The following is a 17,866-nucleotide window of genomic DNA, read 5'->3' on the forward strand; positions in this document are numbered from 1 at the left end:
ATTGTAAAGCCAAGGCCGCTGTATGAGCTTTGACATCTGTACACTATCAACTCTAGTTCATTACATTTGAGACGATAATGAGGGGATAGTCATTATGGGATACATGACAAGTTGATGGTGTACATGTCCCAATTATCTTAAAAAGAAGACAACAGGCAGATAGGATGTGATGGTATTTTAGAGTAGCTCAGCTCACTTCTAGACAGTGGGCATTTCGTAATGAATCGCGCAAACTGGGATGACTGGGATGCAACCAGTGGCAGGTGGGAGTCAGGGTTGAATTCATGAAGTTGGATTGTAATTGATTCTCCACTGAAAATTTGTCTCACATCATCGCCACTTACAGAAGCTCAAAATTATAAACTAATATTTACTTTTATCAGTTGTGATTATTGTTATTTACAATCTTAAGATAAATATTTTATTTATTTTCATAAGAAACAAGAAGTCAAATGTATTCAAGTGCAGTTATAAAACTAAACTAATGTTCAGTGTGTTCCAAATTGTGGTTATGTAATGAACTTCCCCTGCCATCTGAAATAATAGAGGTGAGTTTGCACAACTGAATCACCGGAGCATGACAAAAGCTTCCTCACTCTGACATCACTTCCTCCTGCCATGACCCTGAATGTGCCGGGAACACGTGCACCGAAAATGTCCTCTGTACCAACACGGTTAGCATAGAGGTGTGTTTGCGTGCCAAACCTGGATGCTGTGATTTTTCTGACACATGTGAAACGACAATCGGCTGCACACTGTGCTTGAATGTATGGTGATGCAAGTGGGCATCGCCACACATAGTAACTGTCAATGAGTCACAAAGTAGCATAGATTACTGAAAGCGTGCCCGAGGCCTTGAGAGATGTCTTATGTAAGAGGTCTCATACATGAATCACAGACCACTTCCGATGCAACTTACAATGCAGCTGTCTTTTAATCACTGTTCATAGAGCCAGGACTTTAAGAAAAAAGAAGGAACATCTCGCTGTCACTCGCGGATGATAATGACAAGTTCTGAGCCATGTAAATAACCTTCATGCAGGAGAGCTCTCACTCAGCCCTGTTGTTGTTATTTAAGAAGCAGCCACATGTCACTGGCATTGGTCTGTTTCCGTTGATTAAGCTTCAGTCACTCATGCACAACTTGTGACATCCATAACCTGCCCATTCATCTCAATGCTGGGCGTAATCCAATTGGGCCAAGGTGCAGTGTTTACTCGAGCATGCAGTGAACGCTACACGGGCGCATACAATTAGAAATGCACAGGGCCTGACAATGGGGGGCTGGGCAGGGGGGGCCCCCGTGGCTGCCATCGCCAAGACGGTGATTGAGCGCCGGCTGATTTATCTGCCTCCATTTTTCAGTCTCCAGCAGCACAGGAGGACGGCGAAGCGAGGAGCCTAACCATCCGCTTCCCCCCCTGACTGTTCTTATCTGAGTACACGGGAATAATGTCCTGACAGGGGCGGCCGAGCAGCCTCCATCAACAACCCCCTTCAAAACCTGCGCCTTAAAGCTGAAGTGGAGCTCCATTCCCCTTCCCCTTCCCCTTCTCTCTCTCTGTGAAAACAAGGCTCTGCCATATGTGTTATCCTTGTCCTTATTGTGCCTTTACACTTGTATTCTCTGTGTGATTGTCTGCCATTTTGAAAAAAAACCTTTTTCTTCTTTATTATTCCAAATGCGTGGGGAATCAAACGTGTGTCCTCATTCACAGGCTACTTCTCTTGACCACTGTGGACCCCATCTATGCGGCCGGTGCGTTTTAAAATAATGAGGCTTTGAGGCTCTTAGAATAGACCTGATCCTTGAAGACAGCTTAGCAGACACTGTGTGTAGCCTTAGCTTCAGCCACTGAGCTATTTCCAACACCGGACAGATTGTCACAGACACACTGGACAAACCTTATAGAAATATACACCTGCAAATCGGCGTTAAATGCCCTGATGGCCACGGAGGAATGTTTGTGGCCGTGCAGCTGTTTGTCGCTTCGGTTTTTCTGTTATGGAAAAAAAAATGTGATGATGCACCCGATGCTTGTGTCGCTGTGGCGGCGCATAACACACAATATCACACCTCCATGTTAAATCCACACCTGTAATCTAGGCCCTATTTTCACCACATTGCTTTTTTCTGCTAAAGGCAAATCTCAGCTGCGGTCGTGCGAATAGCGGGGTTTGTGTTAACGTTACATGGATGAGGCGCAGGGGGGGGGGGGAAACAGCACATATAAGACAAACACGCAGCCCGAACACGGAGCGCACACACGATGGAGGTTTTTTTTAAAAGAGGAAATATCACGCGTCAGTCTCTTACCTTGTGGGGAGATTAACGGCAATAAACACCCAGAGAAGCAGCTTCAGGGGGAGGGAAGGCTTCGCCATTGCTGCCGAGCATTTGGAGGCTAAACTGGGTGAAGCCACCATCACCATCTTCGTTTCCTCTCTCTCTCTCTCTCTCTCTCTCTCCCTCTCTCGCTCGCTCTCTCTCGCTCTCTCTCTCTCTCTGAGTGTCTCTCTCTTGCTTTTTGTGCAGATGTCCGTCTATTCACTGTGTTTCCTCTCAACGATACATTACGCGCGTATGCAGCGGCGGGTCTGCAGATCTAGACCCGAGGCGGACGCGCGGCGGGGATGAAATCAGCCAAAACACAAGCGATGCGAGTCGAAGGCTTGAATTGGGATCGCTCGGCTTTTTCCTTTTTTTTTTTCTTTTTTTTAACCGTGCCTGTTTCTGAATCCAGAGCAGAGCAGGGCCCTGAAAAACCTGCCACTGACGACGGAGCCCCCTCCTCGTAATGAGCCAGTTCTAATAACAGGCAGCGGGAGAGAAGCAGCGGAGCCTCGGTCTGAATGCAGATTAACTCCGGGGTCAGAGAGGAGCCGATGCACGTTGCCGCAGCACCGATCAACACATGCGTGGTCTCACCAGGCGGAAGCTGCACACAACTGGAGGAAAAAGCTGTAGTTTGCTGCTTTTTTCAAAATGTTTTCATTTGTTTTTTTATTTATAAACACCAGCACAGGGATATTCTTTAAATATAATCATAGAAAAAAATATACAAAATTATATTTAAAGAGATCTTCAATCGCCAATAGTAATTACCACTAAATAACACAATTAAATATACAAGGTGATACACAAGGTATAACAGGTTAATGATGAGAGACTGAAAGTTATGTCATGGTTAAATCATGTTTCCTGCCCACTGGTTTCCCTACATACACTTATAAACAAAGTACAACAATCACATAATAATAAATAAAATGTATTGGAATCATTTTTGCAACCACATAAGGATCTTTTCCAGCATAAGCACTGGCCTTGTCAGACCAAAGCTCAGTCATAACATCATGTCTGAGGCCCTGGTTAATGTAAGAGGTAAGATCTGAATTGTGGTTATAGGTTAGGTTATGGTTAAACGGATAGCTCACCAAAAAAATTACAATTCACTCATTATCTACTCACCACGATGTCAATGGAGGGGTGGGTGAAGTGTTTGAGTCCACAAAAGAGGAGTTTCAGGGGTAAACAGCGTTGCAGTCAAATCCAATACAATTGAAGTACATTGGGACTCCTTCTAAGGATTTGGGCTGTCCACAATGAATATAAGTCAATGCTAAGGCCCTATAATGATAGCTGTGTGTCTGTACACTTGCACAGATATCTTTGTGAGGACTAGTTTGACCCTAGACCCTACAGAGTGAAGACATTTTGGAAAGGTGATGCCTTTTTGGTGGTACCTCACTTTCTGACCCACTTCCAATGAGCTGCTTTAGGTTTAAGAATTGCTTTTATGGTTAGCGTTAGAATACGGTATAGGTTTGGGTTAGGGTTGGTGCTAGGGAATGCATTATAGAAGGTTAAGTACAAGGTCAAGGTAGTGTGTGTGTGTGTGTGTGTGTGTGTGTGTGTGTGTGTGTGTGTGTGTGTGTGTGTGTGTGTGTGCGTGTGTGTGTCGCGTGTGTGTGTGTGCCGTGACGCCCCATAAATGTATATGGAAACCTGAAATGAGCAGCAAGCATGGCTTCCTTTACGTCACGCTCTCAGCACCCTGGACAGCTCCTTTACTTTCCTCTGCCTCACGAAGCACAGTCCAGGACCCTGGACAGCTGCCGTCAGTGGGACGCTTGAACCAGAGGAGCTCTGTCTCTGTCTCAGTGGATTCAACAGTAAATCAATTATTCTTTATAAACATTCCCAAAATTTGATGCATTGATTTGTTGATTGAGGAATGCAACCCATTCCAAATTATATGTTTATATTAAGGTAACGATTCTTGCATTAATACACGTAGTTTATGAGGCATTTTATTAAAAACCAATCCAGCGAGAGTATCCTGAGTTTGCCATTGTCCTTTGCAATTTCTTTATAACCCATTTCCCCATCCTTATGTAAGTGTATGCTAATGCTTATGCTTTGGCGAGTGTAACTTCTTTCCAAGGACTCCTTGAGGGGAAATTTAGAGAAAATATGTGTTCATAATCTAAAATACATAATGGTGGCCCGTCCCACGCTGTCTCATAAATTACTTTGATGCCGCTGTTACATTTCACAATATCTCTCCCCCCCCCCTCTCCCTTTGCTCTCTATGAAGACACACACATTATTACTGGGATGGCAAGTCTCAAACTTATTTTATTAGAGCAAAGTCATGCTGATAAATTAATTAATTAATCAAACAGAGAAGTAAGAGTCAAATCAGTGCGTGTCTGGTCTCTTGAGGGCTCTGCGTGTGACCTTTGACCCAAGAACTCTCTCACATCTGCCAAGTTTCATTCTCTAAAGTCTTTATATGCTAAAGTTTGATTTCAACTAAGTAGAACTTCTCTCCCAATATTATATAATTTCAAAGGGAAATTTAGTTGGTACCATATTAACACAGTGGTTAACAATATTGCTTAAACAAGGTAAGATAACAAAACAAAACACAGCAAAACACATCAAAACACAAGATAACATAACACAACATTCAGCAGGAATGACCTGGGCTACGTCTCCTTCTGACACTTTGGGTAAATCCGTATGTTGCTGAAAGATGCTGTCCCACTGGTTCTCCCTCGTTGATGATAGTTTAGCTTAGCGATCATTCTCCTCTCTTCTACCGCCTCCACTTGGTCTCAGGTATCCCGGGACCGAGGTGGCCTTTCTCTTCTGTCTGTCCAGTCTCACCCTGTCAGCAGTTGAAATGCTGCTGCCCCGAAAGACCACTTCAAAGAAAATAGCTGATGCCATCACAGAGTCATGAAAGGTCTACGGGGACGTCTCTCAAAAAGACCTTAGTCTCCCCTGCAAACAAAGTCTGCTCTTGCCCTTTTCCAGTCCGGTTTATTGTTCAGGTGAAACACCCAGATCCTTCGATAGAACTTTTTCAGGTGACAGGAAGGTGAGTTGAAAGAGAATTCTGCAGTGAAGAGCTCCTGAGCCATTTAGTCATATTAATAACACAAGTATTATTCTTCCTCTATGGATATTTTTTACATTTCAATTCATACCTTCAAAAAAAGTGAATTGATCTTAACTGAAACCCTTCTGGCGTTAAAGCTGAATGAAAGCGAGCACCAGTGAGAGTGGCAGGTGCAGTTGAAAAAAGCAGGTGCTTGCAGAGTTGCTGTCTTGTCATGGTGCATTAGCCCAAATTCCCCTCTGAACATTTATACCACAGGTATACAGGCAGTGAACACGCTGCAGTATCACTTTTACACTCCCTCAAGGCTACAACCACGCTGAACTGTGACAGTATCTTTTTTTTTTTCATATATCTGTGGCCCTATAAACTTATTCCCTCGAGCGACAACCATCTTGAGTCTGGTCTGAGTGTTTGAACATTAATGATTAAAATCTGACTGTGGAAATCAGAGTTGATTGGTCCCACATAAGTGTGACATGCATGGAAGATGAGGTGTGTCTGGTTTAAAAACACCACCATGTGTTTAGAGGTGGCAAGTGAGGCTCCGTGTAGGTTAATCATCTTAAGGAAATTAACAGATGCTTCATCAGCAGAGCAACTGATGAAGCAGAGTAAACCAACAACCTCCTGAATAAGGTACGGTTGTTTTGCTCTCTGCAGTGATTTCCCTTGCCGCACGGTACCTGATACTTTTTACAAGTCAAAAAGGGATCACGTGACAGTAATTTAGATCATGGATTGATGTTCTATGAATGAAATGTTTAATAAATACATGTCTATTGCAAAATACTGTTGGGATGTGTAGTTCACAGGACCCGAACTGCAGAAAACAGACGTGGCAGGTAGTGCAGAAAATAATTTTTAATCAAAAAGACAGGATTTGTTTGGTAGCTTGATGGACAAGAGAACACAGAAATCCAAATTTCTGACTCAGGCGTCCAAACAGGCAAAACTCAGGTATAACAAATTAAACAGCCTGGGAAATAACAGGGCTGAACTGAACCAAGCTAAACAGAACAATAAACAAAATATACAATTTGTTCAGCAAATCACAACACACATTATCTGAAGACGTCACAATATTATAGACAAACCCAGCTGGTGAAAAACATGAGGCAGTGGCAGAAAATCACAACAGTGGAGAAAAAACGGACAGGAAGTAAAGTGAGAAAAAGACACACAAGCCAAATAATTTCAAAGTAAAACAGGAAACAACAAATTCAGTGTCAAACAACTGAAATACAAATAGTGTGTGTTTCACAAAGTGACTTTAAAGGAACAGATCCTAACAAACACAACAATATTATATATAATATCCTTTTTTTGTTTTATTATTTTTTGGTGTATTTGAAAAATGGAAATGTAGGCTTTGCTCTTATACATATTAAACTGGTCATAGCGCGAGCAAACACCCACACACACACACACACACACATACACACACACACACACACACATGCAACCACAACCCATACCACTCAGTCCCCAGGGCCGGGTATATTTCTCTCTGCCCTGCAGCCCTGTCACCACAACTGTCAGAGTCTGGCCACGCAGGTCATGACCCAAACATAAGCACATCTGAGAAACTGGTTAGCAGGGGGAGGTATTGATTTGGCTGAAGGACGAGGTAATTTAGATAAATGCTAATACACCTAATGGCCAACAGTTAATTAACCAAGGAGGATGCAGTTATTTTTCTACTGAGAGACGTTCACAGTCGTTTGTTTATTAGATACCTGAGTTAAAAGGGTGAAGGAAGGAGTTTTACTTCGTTGTTTGCCATCAAAACATATGACAAGGTGTTTACTTTTAATCTGTGTAGCCTCTATTGACCATTTATTCTTATGATGCGACGCAGCATTTAATTCTCGCCCTCACTCTCTCTCTCTCACACACACACACACACACAAGCAAACACACACTTACAGAGAGAGAGAGAGAATTAGATGTCAGGTTAGATCCACTTGGTTCAATAGTCACAGCAGAAATTGGAGCCAAACTGGCTCAATCCCCATGTCATGGACGCACCTGGACTCCCGTGCACTGACCCGACTGCAGAAACCTATTCTACTGTGTGTTTAGAACATGCAGGTTGTAGTTACCGCTGCTGACATGAGGGCCTAATTCTTACAGGCTCCCGGGTTTACACGTGAAACTGTTGTTGTACAGATGTGCTACACAGACTTGATTCAAATATTTCTGGTGGGACAAACCAGGTGTCTTGCTGTATGGTGAAATGTATAAGAAGCATCCAGTATGTTACAATGCAGCATAATACAAATCCGGGCAGACGGTTACAACACATTTACTAATTCAACAGACTCGGTGCATCGTGGACAATGACTCGTTTCAGATTGGTGACATGTCAGAATATCTTTTCCTCATCCTTCATGGCAGCCATTCTCCCTGCAGACAGAGCATGCGGCTTGTTTGAGTCTGGTTGTGGTGATATGTTGTGTCATCTTTAGATAAGAACTGGGGGAGGTATAGTCCCCTATAATGGCATCGCTGAACACACAGATGCCCAGCTCCACTATCTCTCCAGATTTGCAGCCCACACATATGCTGTCACAGCCTCACTCGGTTAGCATCAAGCTGTGGGAGCAGAATGATCCACTGTAAGCACGATTGAATATTAGAAACGGTCTGGCTTTCAGACCACATGTGATGTAATATCAGAGGCAAAACTCCAAAAGAAAAGCACACACGAGAGAAATTCAAACTTGTGCGTGATAAGATGGAGCTGGGAGTTTGCTGCAGCAATGACAACAAAGAAAATTAAAGTGCAATGAATCTTAAAAAGACGGAGCCTGAATATAAGACCCGGAGGTTTGTTGAATACATTTTAGGAAATATTCAGACACCTCCTCTCTATTCGCTTTTAGACATGAACAGGAGAAAGCACTCCCTCTGTGGTCTGGCATTATTAAAAGTTTTAGACCACATCTGAAATGCCACCAGGCTGGATCTGTCCCCCTGTCCGACTGCCTCCAGCTTTTTCCTTTTTAGATTTAAGTGTCCTCTTATTTAGCACATTTTTCTTTAGTGTCTCCTTATTACAAGCCATTAAGAAATTGTGCCTTTATCTAACATCACGTCCTGCTGTGTCACTTGGTTCACGCTGCTGATTTAATGAGGCCCCTATTAAAAGTAACATCTCTGCGTCTTCTACCTTCATGCTGATAATGGTTTCTGTCATATTTTATACATCATGTTAAACAAACACAGTCTAACGAGCAACTTAGTGGACATTGTCACCTTTGTGCGGCCTCGGATACAAACTGCTTTCTATCATTACGGAGAAGAATCTTTAGTGCAGCGATCTTTGTTGACAGCCATACCTGTGATGCTGTCGTCTTGGAAATACTTTTATTCTTTACAGACCCCCCCACAATATGAAATTGTCTTGAGACTATTACATTAGTTTGCAGCTGAATAACACCATGTTACCACCACAGAGGATAATACCAATGAAGTAGGTTTGATATGAAATGCCAACAGCCCCCTCACTGGGAAGATGCAGCTGCAGAGGGTGTGAACTGTTTTGAGATTTATGGGCATTCAGATCTCTCATCCCGAAGTGGGCACAAACCAAAGAATCAATCACCTCTCAGGCATGATGGCGCGCCTCTGTGGGCTTCTCCCCTCACGCTGTTTGCATTTAACCCAGCAAGCTGTGTGGATTGTGTTTGGGTCACACCTACTGGTCTTTAAGGGAACGTGAGTAAGATGTGATGAACGATGAAGGAACGATCAGGCCGAGAGTTATGTTAGGCAGGATGTGGCCCTGACTCAACGTATGAACCACATAGACCCTTAACATGAAGGAGTGAAGAATATATTGTTCGTGTACATGTACTGCTACCTCCAACAAGAAGGTTATGTATTCAATTTTCCTGTCATTGAGCAAAACTACTGTTTCATGCATGTGTGGGTCATGACGGGCATGGAGTGGTTCTGGATTAAGGGGAGACAGGGTGTCAGCTCCCTAAGCACCCATCTAGTTCTTTATAATAGTGTTGATTTTTGTCATGTATATTGAAACAGAATCGGCTTGTGATACAAGAAAGATTTCATATAAATACAGAAGTTAAATTGTTATAATTTAAAGGTTTAATTAATTAAACAAATATATCATTTAAGTGTTTGGAAAGTGACACAAATAATAAATGCTAAAATGCTGAAGATAAATTCATAGAGTCTGGATCTAAAACCATGGATTTTTTAAATGTAATGTAAAACTTTACTACCAAAATTCAAATTACTTTACTGATTCCACACAGCAATCAATCACAGGGTTCTTGTGGAGCCACAGTACAGCAAAATAAATGAAATCAAAGACAGTGCCACACCGTTGCTTCTTTTCCAGTGTCGGCTGCCGACCTTGACCTCGACCTTGTATTTGGTCCAGAAAATAGTCACCGAAATTCAACCGAGTGGACAAATGAAAATATTCTCGTTTCTATTTTTATCTTTTGAACTCGGTCGACTGAGTTGAAAGAAAGTTCAGAGAGGCAACTTGTCTGGCTCTATCTAAATTGTCCTGATCCAATAAACCATCCATTGTATACGGATTGAACAAACCATCAGGATTATTTAGAAATTTGTTTAGCGGTATAAGCCTGTAACAGTCAAGCTTAGTCATCTGCTTTCCACGAGGCTTGCGTATGCTCCTGAACTGTGGCTCGTGAGTTCTCTGCCAGCATCTAACCTCGCCACTGTGATTAGGGGGGGGAAATGTAGCCGGCTGATTTCATAGCCTCTTTATGTGGTATTTGGTCTGCTTGACGTTAAGCAGGTATAATCTCCACTCCCAAAGGTAGATCACAGGGAGTTTCTGCTTTCAGCTCTGGTATTATTTCGGAGGCTTTTGTGTTGTCTTCGGGGTCACGGCTTTATCAAAAACAAAACCACAATTGAGCCCGAAGTCACTGATGCAGATACTACAGATTACATATGAGGGGAAGTGTGCCAAAACGGATTGAGTGGTGCAAGTTGTTGGCAGAAATGCTGCCAAGGAAATTAAAATAGAGGGATACTGGAATATGTGAAGTGTTTTTTAAAGTGTATCCGCGTTGAACCCTGAGGAATTTTGTCTTCTTTATTTTAAAGCTTCTTTGTGAGACAAAAAAACAAAGGGTGCAACACAGTAAGGCCTCCACACAAAAACACACGGAGCAGATGCCAAAGAAGTATTTATCTGCTTTGGGATGAGCCACTATGACACATTCCCTCTATCAAAAGTGATTCTGACTGTCATTACACAAAAGATGCCATCAAGATTAGCCGCCCCCCCCCCCCAAATGCCCCGGATATTCCAGCAGCACTGTCAGTATGTAAAGAAAAACTGCATTAGTGAAAACAAATGCATTTCTGGCTGTGGCATTCATCAACCCCCGCCCCGAAGTTTCCAAAACAAAGTTTTCTCCATCAACACTCCACAGTTAGTGTTGATGGTATTTTCAGCTTCAAGGTGGCCTCTGTGTTTCCTCGTCTCCTTCTTGTGGACGAAGATGTGCCAGAACCCCACTTTCTCATCTGAAGGACACTAATGCTCTGCCACCTCCTATTCATCACAGGCTTGAGTTTTCTAAAAAAAAAGCTTCTAAACTTCGTCTGAGGATCTGTATTATCTTGCCGTTCCCTTTCTTCTTGAGAGATGGGTATAAAGACGCATGTTTACTTTGATCATAGATAATGGAAGAATGGCTTAATGCAGTCTGATGCGTGTGTTAGAAGGAGGAGAGGCCGCTCACACCCATCACTAAATGGACTGTCCCCAAAGAGCACTTTTGTGGACCATTATGTCGAGCTCTAAACTCTCGCCTCTGTGTTTTATCCGAGGCACCGCACCAGAGGAGGGGCCATCTAGTCCATTTACCCTGGCCGCACTAGCATACAGCCAGCATCCCTTTAAATGCACAGCGTGGCACCGAAGTCGTTAAAGAAGCAGCAGGGGAATTGATTCTGAAGGCAATATTTTGTATGTCTCATTTTGATGATATTTTAAAGAATTTCCTAATGGTGGCCAAAGGCTGTGACTCATATGGCTACAGCAGGAAGAGCAGAACAACACTCTGTCTTCAGTTGATCTTTAGCAATATGGTGTCATCGCGGAGTTTGCCGATTTGAGTAGACTATTGCAGTGAGTATAGATAATGTGGACAATATGACGACCTTCATATCAAACAAAGATCTCAACCAGTAGAGTTTTAATCTCTTATAGCTACAAAATGGCTGCGTAACATTTACTACGACTGCTAACAGTTGCCGAGGATGGGCCAAGGAGACATTGTTCTCGCCGGATATAACAATTCATCACTTTGACTTTATGATGACACTCAAAAGGACAAGAGATAAAAAATTACTCCAATTCAGGACAACAGCTTTATTTTTATAAACACAGACAAAACAACTTGTCATTTTTGCTTGTGGGATTACTGCCAAGTTTGATACCAGTTAGCAATTGCTGTCTTTCTGAGACATTAATAGCGAAGGTGAGGATTTGTTTGAGCAAGTTGTTTTGACTAAAACCTTGTAGCCTCGCTTGCTGCAGATGGATACTATTGTCAGTTTTTTGTCAAAAGCTCAAATGAGGGGCTGAATAACAGTTTGAGATAAATAAGAACTTTTTTGAGCTGTGGATTATGAAAAGCTCTTCCCAGACTTAAAGTATAGAGCTGTAAATTAGCATAATAGGTCCCGTTTAACATCTTCAACCTAAGGCAGTGGTTCTAATTCCTATTGTGAATGCCATGCACATTGGTTGCTCATAATGGTAGTTGATAATTTACTTGGCCTTGTTGTGCTCATGTGGAGGCTTCCCTGACTAAGAGGATATCAATACCAGGGCGACATATCCATAAAGTTTAACCCCATGGAAACAAATTCAGAGTTAGCAATGTAGTTTTTTAGTTTCTTAAACAAAACATAAGAAAGTAAAAGTTTTGTTAAAAGCTGTGTTAAAAACTACACTTACAGCCTATGAAATTCTTCCCTATCTGTATGAACTCTCTATGATAAAAATAAAGAATAAAAAAAAAATGTTCTTGGCTGTAATTACTGGTTTTCTCTTCAGGCCTTTACTGTCTGCCTACATCCAAAAGTAGCTCCAGTATTTCTACAGCCTATAGCATCTCAGCAGCCTCATGCATTTGTGTCTGCTGACTTGAGATTTGTCTGTATACCTGGTTGGTGATGAATGCCTCCTTTACCTCGCTGACTTTTATCTGTCTCCACTGAGAAGCAGGGAGTTTGTGGAAACCGATCCCTTTCTGCTCCTCCGCCTGGCAGCTTTTAACGGTCCTCCCGGGAGCCCCAGTACCCGCCCAGCTCGCCGTATGAGCTCAGACTGCAAATATACCGTATAACCTTGAGATGTATGTTTCCGAAAGTTCACATCCCTGGACTCCCTGCACACAGAAATACCACCAGCAGGATCTGCAGTAACGTGCACTGCAGGGCTGATGTTTGAAGACTGTACATTTTGATATATGTGTCAGTGGCGTGTTCAATAGTGTCTTTGGCTGAAAGCAGAGAATCTGATGGTATTGGATTCAGCCATGAGAGTGCACACTTTTTTATTTTTACAGGCTTTAGTCGATGAGCTGCTGCATCTACACAACTTTAAACTGTTTCATGAATTAATTTACTGTCACACGTAATTTTAAAGTTTGTTTGGTTTATTGTCCAAATCAGCCTGAGTTTGCATGTGATGCAGCATAATAAGTGAAACAGTGTCGTGAACAATTCTGCTAAAACACTTTCCGTGATTGATACTGACTACTTTTTCTTCAACAGCATGTTTTTATTCAGCAATGAAAAAAAGATTTGAAATAAAAGCATCCACAAAATGAACTGTTCCGCTTCTAACTCATTCTACGCAGTAAATAATACAAAATGTGTTCAGTCTCCATATTAATAACACTACCAAGTCATAAAACAACCGAGACCAGGCACAGTATTCAAATGTGGAAGAAAATTCAACGCTGTAATAATCTTGGACAGTTCAATTAATATTTATGAACGTGAGCCGGTGAACCCCAAAGCTAAAACCCAGACAACCACTACTATGTAATATATGTCCCCTTTACTGCGGCAGGTCTGCTGTCAGAGAGCGGGGGACTGACTCTGAAATAGCTTTTAGGTCTTTTACACCAAATGGGTTTCATTTCATAAAAAAGTGCTCAGAGCCAAAAGATGAGCCTATATATCCCCTGAAAACAGCCGCGGGCACTGTCACACTGTACACAAAGTTGGCTCATCCATGGTAAATGGAACGGCTCCAGGAGGTGTCGCTTGATGTCAACAAAGATTAGTCTTTACTCTCTCGTGTGCGACTTCCCGAGTTTCTCATCGCTGCAGAGGTGGACGGAATGAGCCAAGGTTATGGAGACATTGTGCATTCTTAACATTTTCATTCTGTTCAGGAAGGCTTTTAGTGGCTGCAAGCGATGCCGCGGCATTCAAGGTTAGATTGTATAGTTTAATTTATGTTGTTACGGCCGACTGTGGCGGCATTAAACAGCGTGCATCCAGAACAGCCAGAGTAAAGAGAAGCTCTAATTGTTACTGTGAAGGGGAGAGACAGATTCACAAGTTATATCACAATCGTAAAAAACTAATTCTTTGTAGTCTTAAAAGATGATTTCAGCCCAAAATTCTCATTATATTAAAACCATCTCCTGGCCAAAAAAAAGTCTGTGTGGGCGAACCTTTGGATGAATAGTACTCGTTATTGAGATTACAATTTCTGAGTGAAGTAGCCAAAGAACTGGACTGAAGTCAAAAACACGCAGAGACGTTACGTGAGTCCACTCCCGGTGATGTCCTACACCGAGTTGATGAGATTCAGTGTCCATCTATATTTCAAAGATTTTCAATTATGCAGCGCCACCCTTTGATAGGCGTCGTGTAAAGGTCAATTTGGGCTTCACACATTGAAGCTTTGAGTAATTCATTCGCTGTGGCACAGTCATTTTTCTTACTTGCAGCAGAACGAATGAGGACTAATGTGGTCGGCCTGCAGTGTGTTGTAAATTCTGATTTGTGAGCTGGTGTGTGTGTGCGCCGTGTCACTTTCTAAATGATGTGTTAGCGCGTGTTAACCAACTTTTTATCGAGTTGGAATTAAAGTGCACAGAAGATTCACTTTAATGCAAACAGTGCTTTTCTAGTCTTGATATTTTGCCATTCACCCATTCACCCATTCACACACACACATTCATCCAGTGCATCTCTGTGCAGCACTTTATCAAACATCACTTACACACTGCTGGCAGAGTCATTGTGCAATTTGGGGTTCAGTGTCTGGCACGTGGGATGGACAAACAAGGGGATCAAACGGTTAGTGGACGGCCCGCTCTTCCTCCTGAGCCACAGCTGCCCTGGTATTTAAAACAATAACAGTAAACATACACTTTTAAAGGAGAGGGTGCGCTATTGATTCATCCTGAGTGATCTACTTTCACTTTTTGCATAATATTTTGCTCTGGAAATTCAGTGTTTGTCTTTTTGTTCTTCAAGGAAACGCCACGATTTCCGCGTCATACTTCCTGATGTCCTGATACGTGTTGCGGCTGGTTGGCCAATAAGAAACCTTGAGCCCCCTGAGCCATATCTGACTGAACTCTAGCTCGATGCGTTTTAGTCAACGCCGACACAGAAGGTCCTTGAACAAGTTCTTAAAACTTTAATTTCTTTCACTTACAGTTGATATTTTAGGATTAATTTGGGATTTAGAAACACGTCTTGGCTTTTATTCTCATTCTTCTTCCAGAAACGAACAGAATGCTGACTTTTGAGAACGACACTTATCCTCCACGGTCACTGGTGGTGCTACGTGACAGAAGAATACCGTTGAAGTGGGCAGCCTCCGTGTAAACTGCACTGCTGAAAAGCCACAGGCACAATCCAAAAATCCTGCCTTTGTCAAGAGATGGAATCACTTCATCCTCGTCGCTCCGACCATTGTTGTCGTCCTTGTTGTTGTTTCTGCTTCATTATGCTTCATTTCATCAACCCATTCTTGGTGACACCCACCTCGTGGTGTTTATTGCATCAGCAAGATTATAACCATCGTCTAAATCATAATCCATCCCAGGCCTTTCACTTTGACTATCCCCGTCTCAGCCAAACGGGGCAGGGTGAGTGATCATGCAGGGTATTGGAAGTAGGATATAGTTTTTTCTGATGTGAGAACAATTACCTGGATCCATGATTTGATTTAGAGCATAAAGGATGCTGCATCCTGTGAGGTCTAATGGATTCAGCTAAGTAACTTCTTAATGCCTTTTCTGGAGAGCGTTCAAAACCTCCATTGGATTTTCCATTCCCCCCCCCCTTGCTCCAACCTTTTCACTGTCTCTGAGATTCCCTCCATCACTCCTCACCCTGCGTCTCTCGCTCTGTTTCTTTACCCCTCGCTTCACCCCTACTTCCCTTGCCGCCCCCGTCTCTGCCGTCTGGTCTCACGGCGCCAGGTTGGTTGAATATGAAGCTCGCTTGGACGGCTGCAAGACAGCGTGGAAGTGTCACTAGAGAGGCAGAGAGAAAGGGTATAGGAGATAGCGGTGGATTCGCTACGCACTGCCAGTGGTATATCTGATGCTCTGTCAATCACAAGGTGTGGATCCGCACTTGATATTCAGGGTGCTATGTTCAGGGGGGATTTTTTTCCACTTTGACTTTGCTTCAGTTTGTGAACACGCTGAGACTGAAGGGAATAGACAGACAGACAGAAGGCTTACTCTTACCCTAAGACAATTGCAGCCCAGGAGTGCAGAGAGTGTTCTGCTTCTAGAGGTTCGAGGGGTGAAACCACGTAATGGGACCAAACTGGAACCAGAGACAGTAGGAACTTGCTGCCGTGTTGTAATGGTGTGTGATTAAACATGGGGAAATCTATGAAGGACCAACAGTTTTCCAGCTTTTGTTTAAGTGTCATTTGAATAAAGTGAAGTGAAATTGCCATGAAGGGACACATTTCCCCTCAGAACAGAACACCAACTTATGGACAACTCAAACACAAGAATTTTACGAGTTTGGCTGTGGGACATGATTTGGACCAGAAAGCTGGAGGCTTGTGCAGCAAAAAGAGGAGGGAGGGAGACAAATTTGACATTGGTCAGTTTTGGAATACAACAATGATCTATTTAGAGCTAAAGAATGAATAAATAAATAAAAACCATCATGCACAGGGACCATCTCACAATGAATAATCGCTGGCATATCACAGCCAGTGGTTTTTAACCCATTATTCAGACAGAACATGGCGTCATAGCTGCAGGTTGACATCATCATCCAGTTTTCCGTTTACAGTTCAAGTAACAATAACAAAGCTGCTTCATTTATTTGAATATCAGAGAAAACTGCTAAATAATCCAGACCTTCACAGAAATGTATTTGGTAATACTGACCTGAGGATTACAGCACAATCAATGTTAATCGTCTTGAATTCTGCTTAATCAAGTTACAAATTAAACTTGTTAATGAATGTGCAACCCACAGACAGTTGGAGAAATCATGGCGTCAATAAAGGCACATAACCTGTTTCTTCCCAGAGCCAAACTGGAGAGAAAATCCAGCCCAGATCCCATTAGACTCTTCTTTTTCACATCCTGTCGACTCTAAGTCCAATATGCGCTGACTGGGACTTATCTCTGCGCTCCTGACAAAAATGTCATGGTCTCATTAGCCTGCCGGGGTAGTTGTATATAAACTTGGACCACCAGTGAAATAAATAAACAAATGAAACAGAAGACCATGATGTGAAATTGAAAATAAATACAATAAAACCCTTTTTCTGGATGCAACATAGAAAAACTCCCTATGTAGACACACAAATGAGTAGAGAAAAGAATCGCAAACTTTCTATTGTTGTTTTGTTGGGCAATAATTGACAACAACAAACTCCAACAATCACATTGTGTGTGAAAGAGAGGGTTCATCTCAATAATCCGACTTTCCCTCCATCTCTCTCTCTCTCTCTCTCTCTCTCTCTCTCTCTCTCTCTCTCTCGCTCTCTCTCTCTCGCTCTCACTCTCCAACCCTGCCTTCGAAACAGACAAAATGTCAGAGCCTCCCAACTGAGCGGAGACATTTCATGGTTGTGAACAGCTCTTTCCCACAGCCAAGTGAGTCGGACTCGAGCCCACACCTAGGGGAGAAAGACAGAGTCATATATGCTGTGAATATCTAAAGAGAGAAGCACAGACGGAGAGAGAGACACAGTCAGTATCCAAAGCCGTTGCTAAGAATCCTGAGGAATGTTGTGTTCGGCTTAATGCTCCTCAGATGTAGAGAAATGAGTTGCATGTATTTATATGTTACTCTGAATGTGATTGTGCAGTTAGTTGTCTTGTTTTTGCAACAGAGTTAGAAACCAAGCAAATATTGCAACACCTCCCCCTGCTGGATCTACTGCAGTGAGATGAGCAGATGAATTATGGAGGCGT

General features: G+C 42.6%; 1 protein-coding gene across 2 annotated transcripts in view; it reads right to left on the bottom strand.

Annotated features, from left to right (window-relative positions):
* Window positions 1-2,889, bottom strand: part of gabrg2 (gamma-aminobutyric acid type A receptor subunit gamma2) — a 47,254-nt gene extending 44,365 nt beyond the window's left edge. The window contains exon 1 of one of the 2 annotated variants that reach the window (XM_035179502.2): window positions 2,318-2,889. In XM_035179502.2, the coding sequence (XP_035035393.1) occupies window positions 2,318-2,433 (116 nt within the window). In that variant the 5' untranslated portion in view covers window positions 2,434-2,889. The remainder of the gene's footprint in view (window positions 1-2,317) is intronic. The other variant, XM_035179501.2, reaches the window with a different exon arrangement.
* Window positions 2,890-17,866: the final 14,977 nt, after the last annotated feature.

The sequence above is a fragment of the Hippoglossus stenolepis genome, chromosome 15, assembly GCF_022539355.2.
Source record: "Hippoglossus stenolepis isolate QCI-W04-F060 chromosome 15, HSTE1.2, whole genome shotgun sequence".
Classification (NCBI taxonomy): domain Eukaryota; kingdom Metazoa; phylum Chordata; class Actinopteri; order Pleuronectiformes; family Pleuronectidae; genus Hippoglossus; species Hippoglossus stenolepis.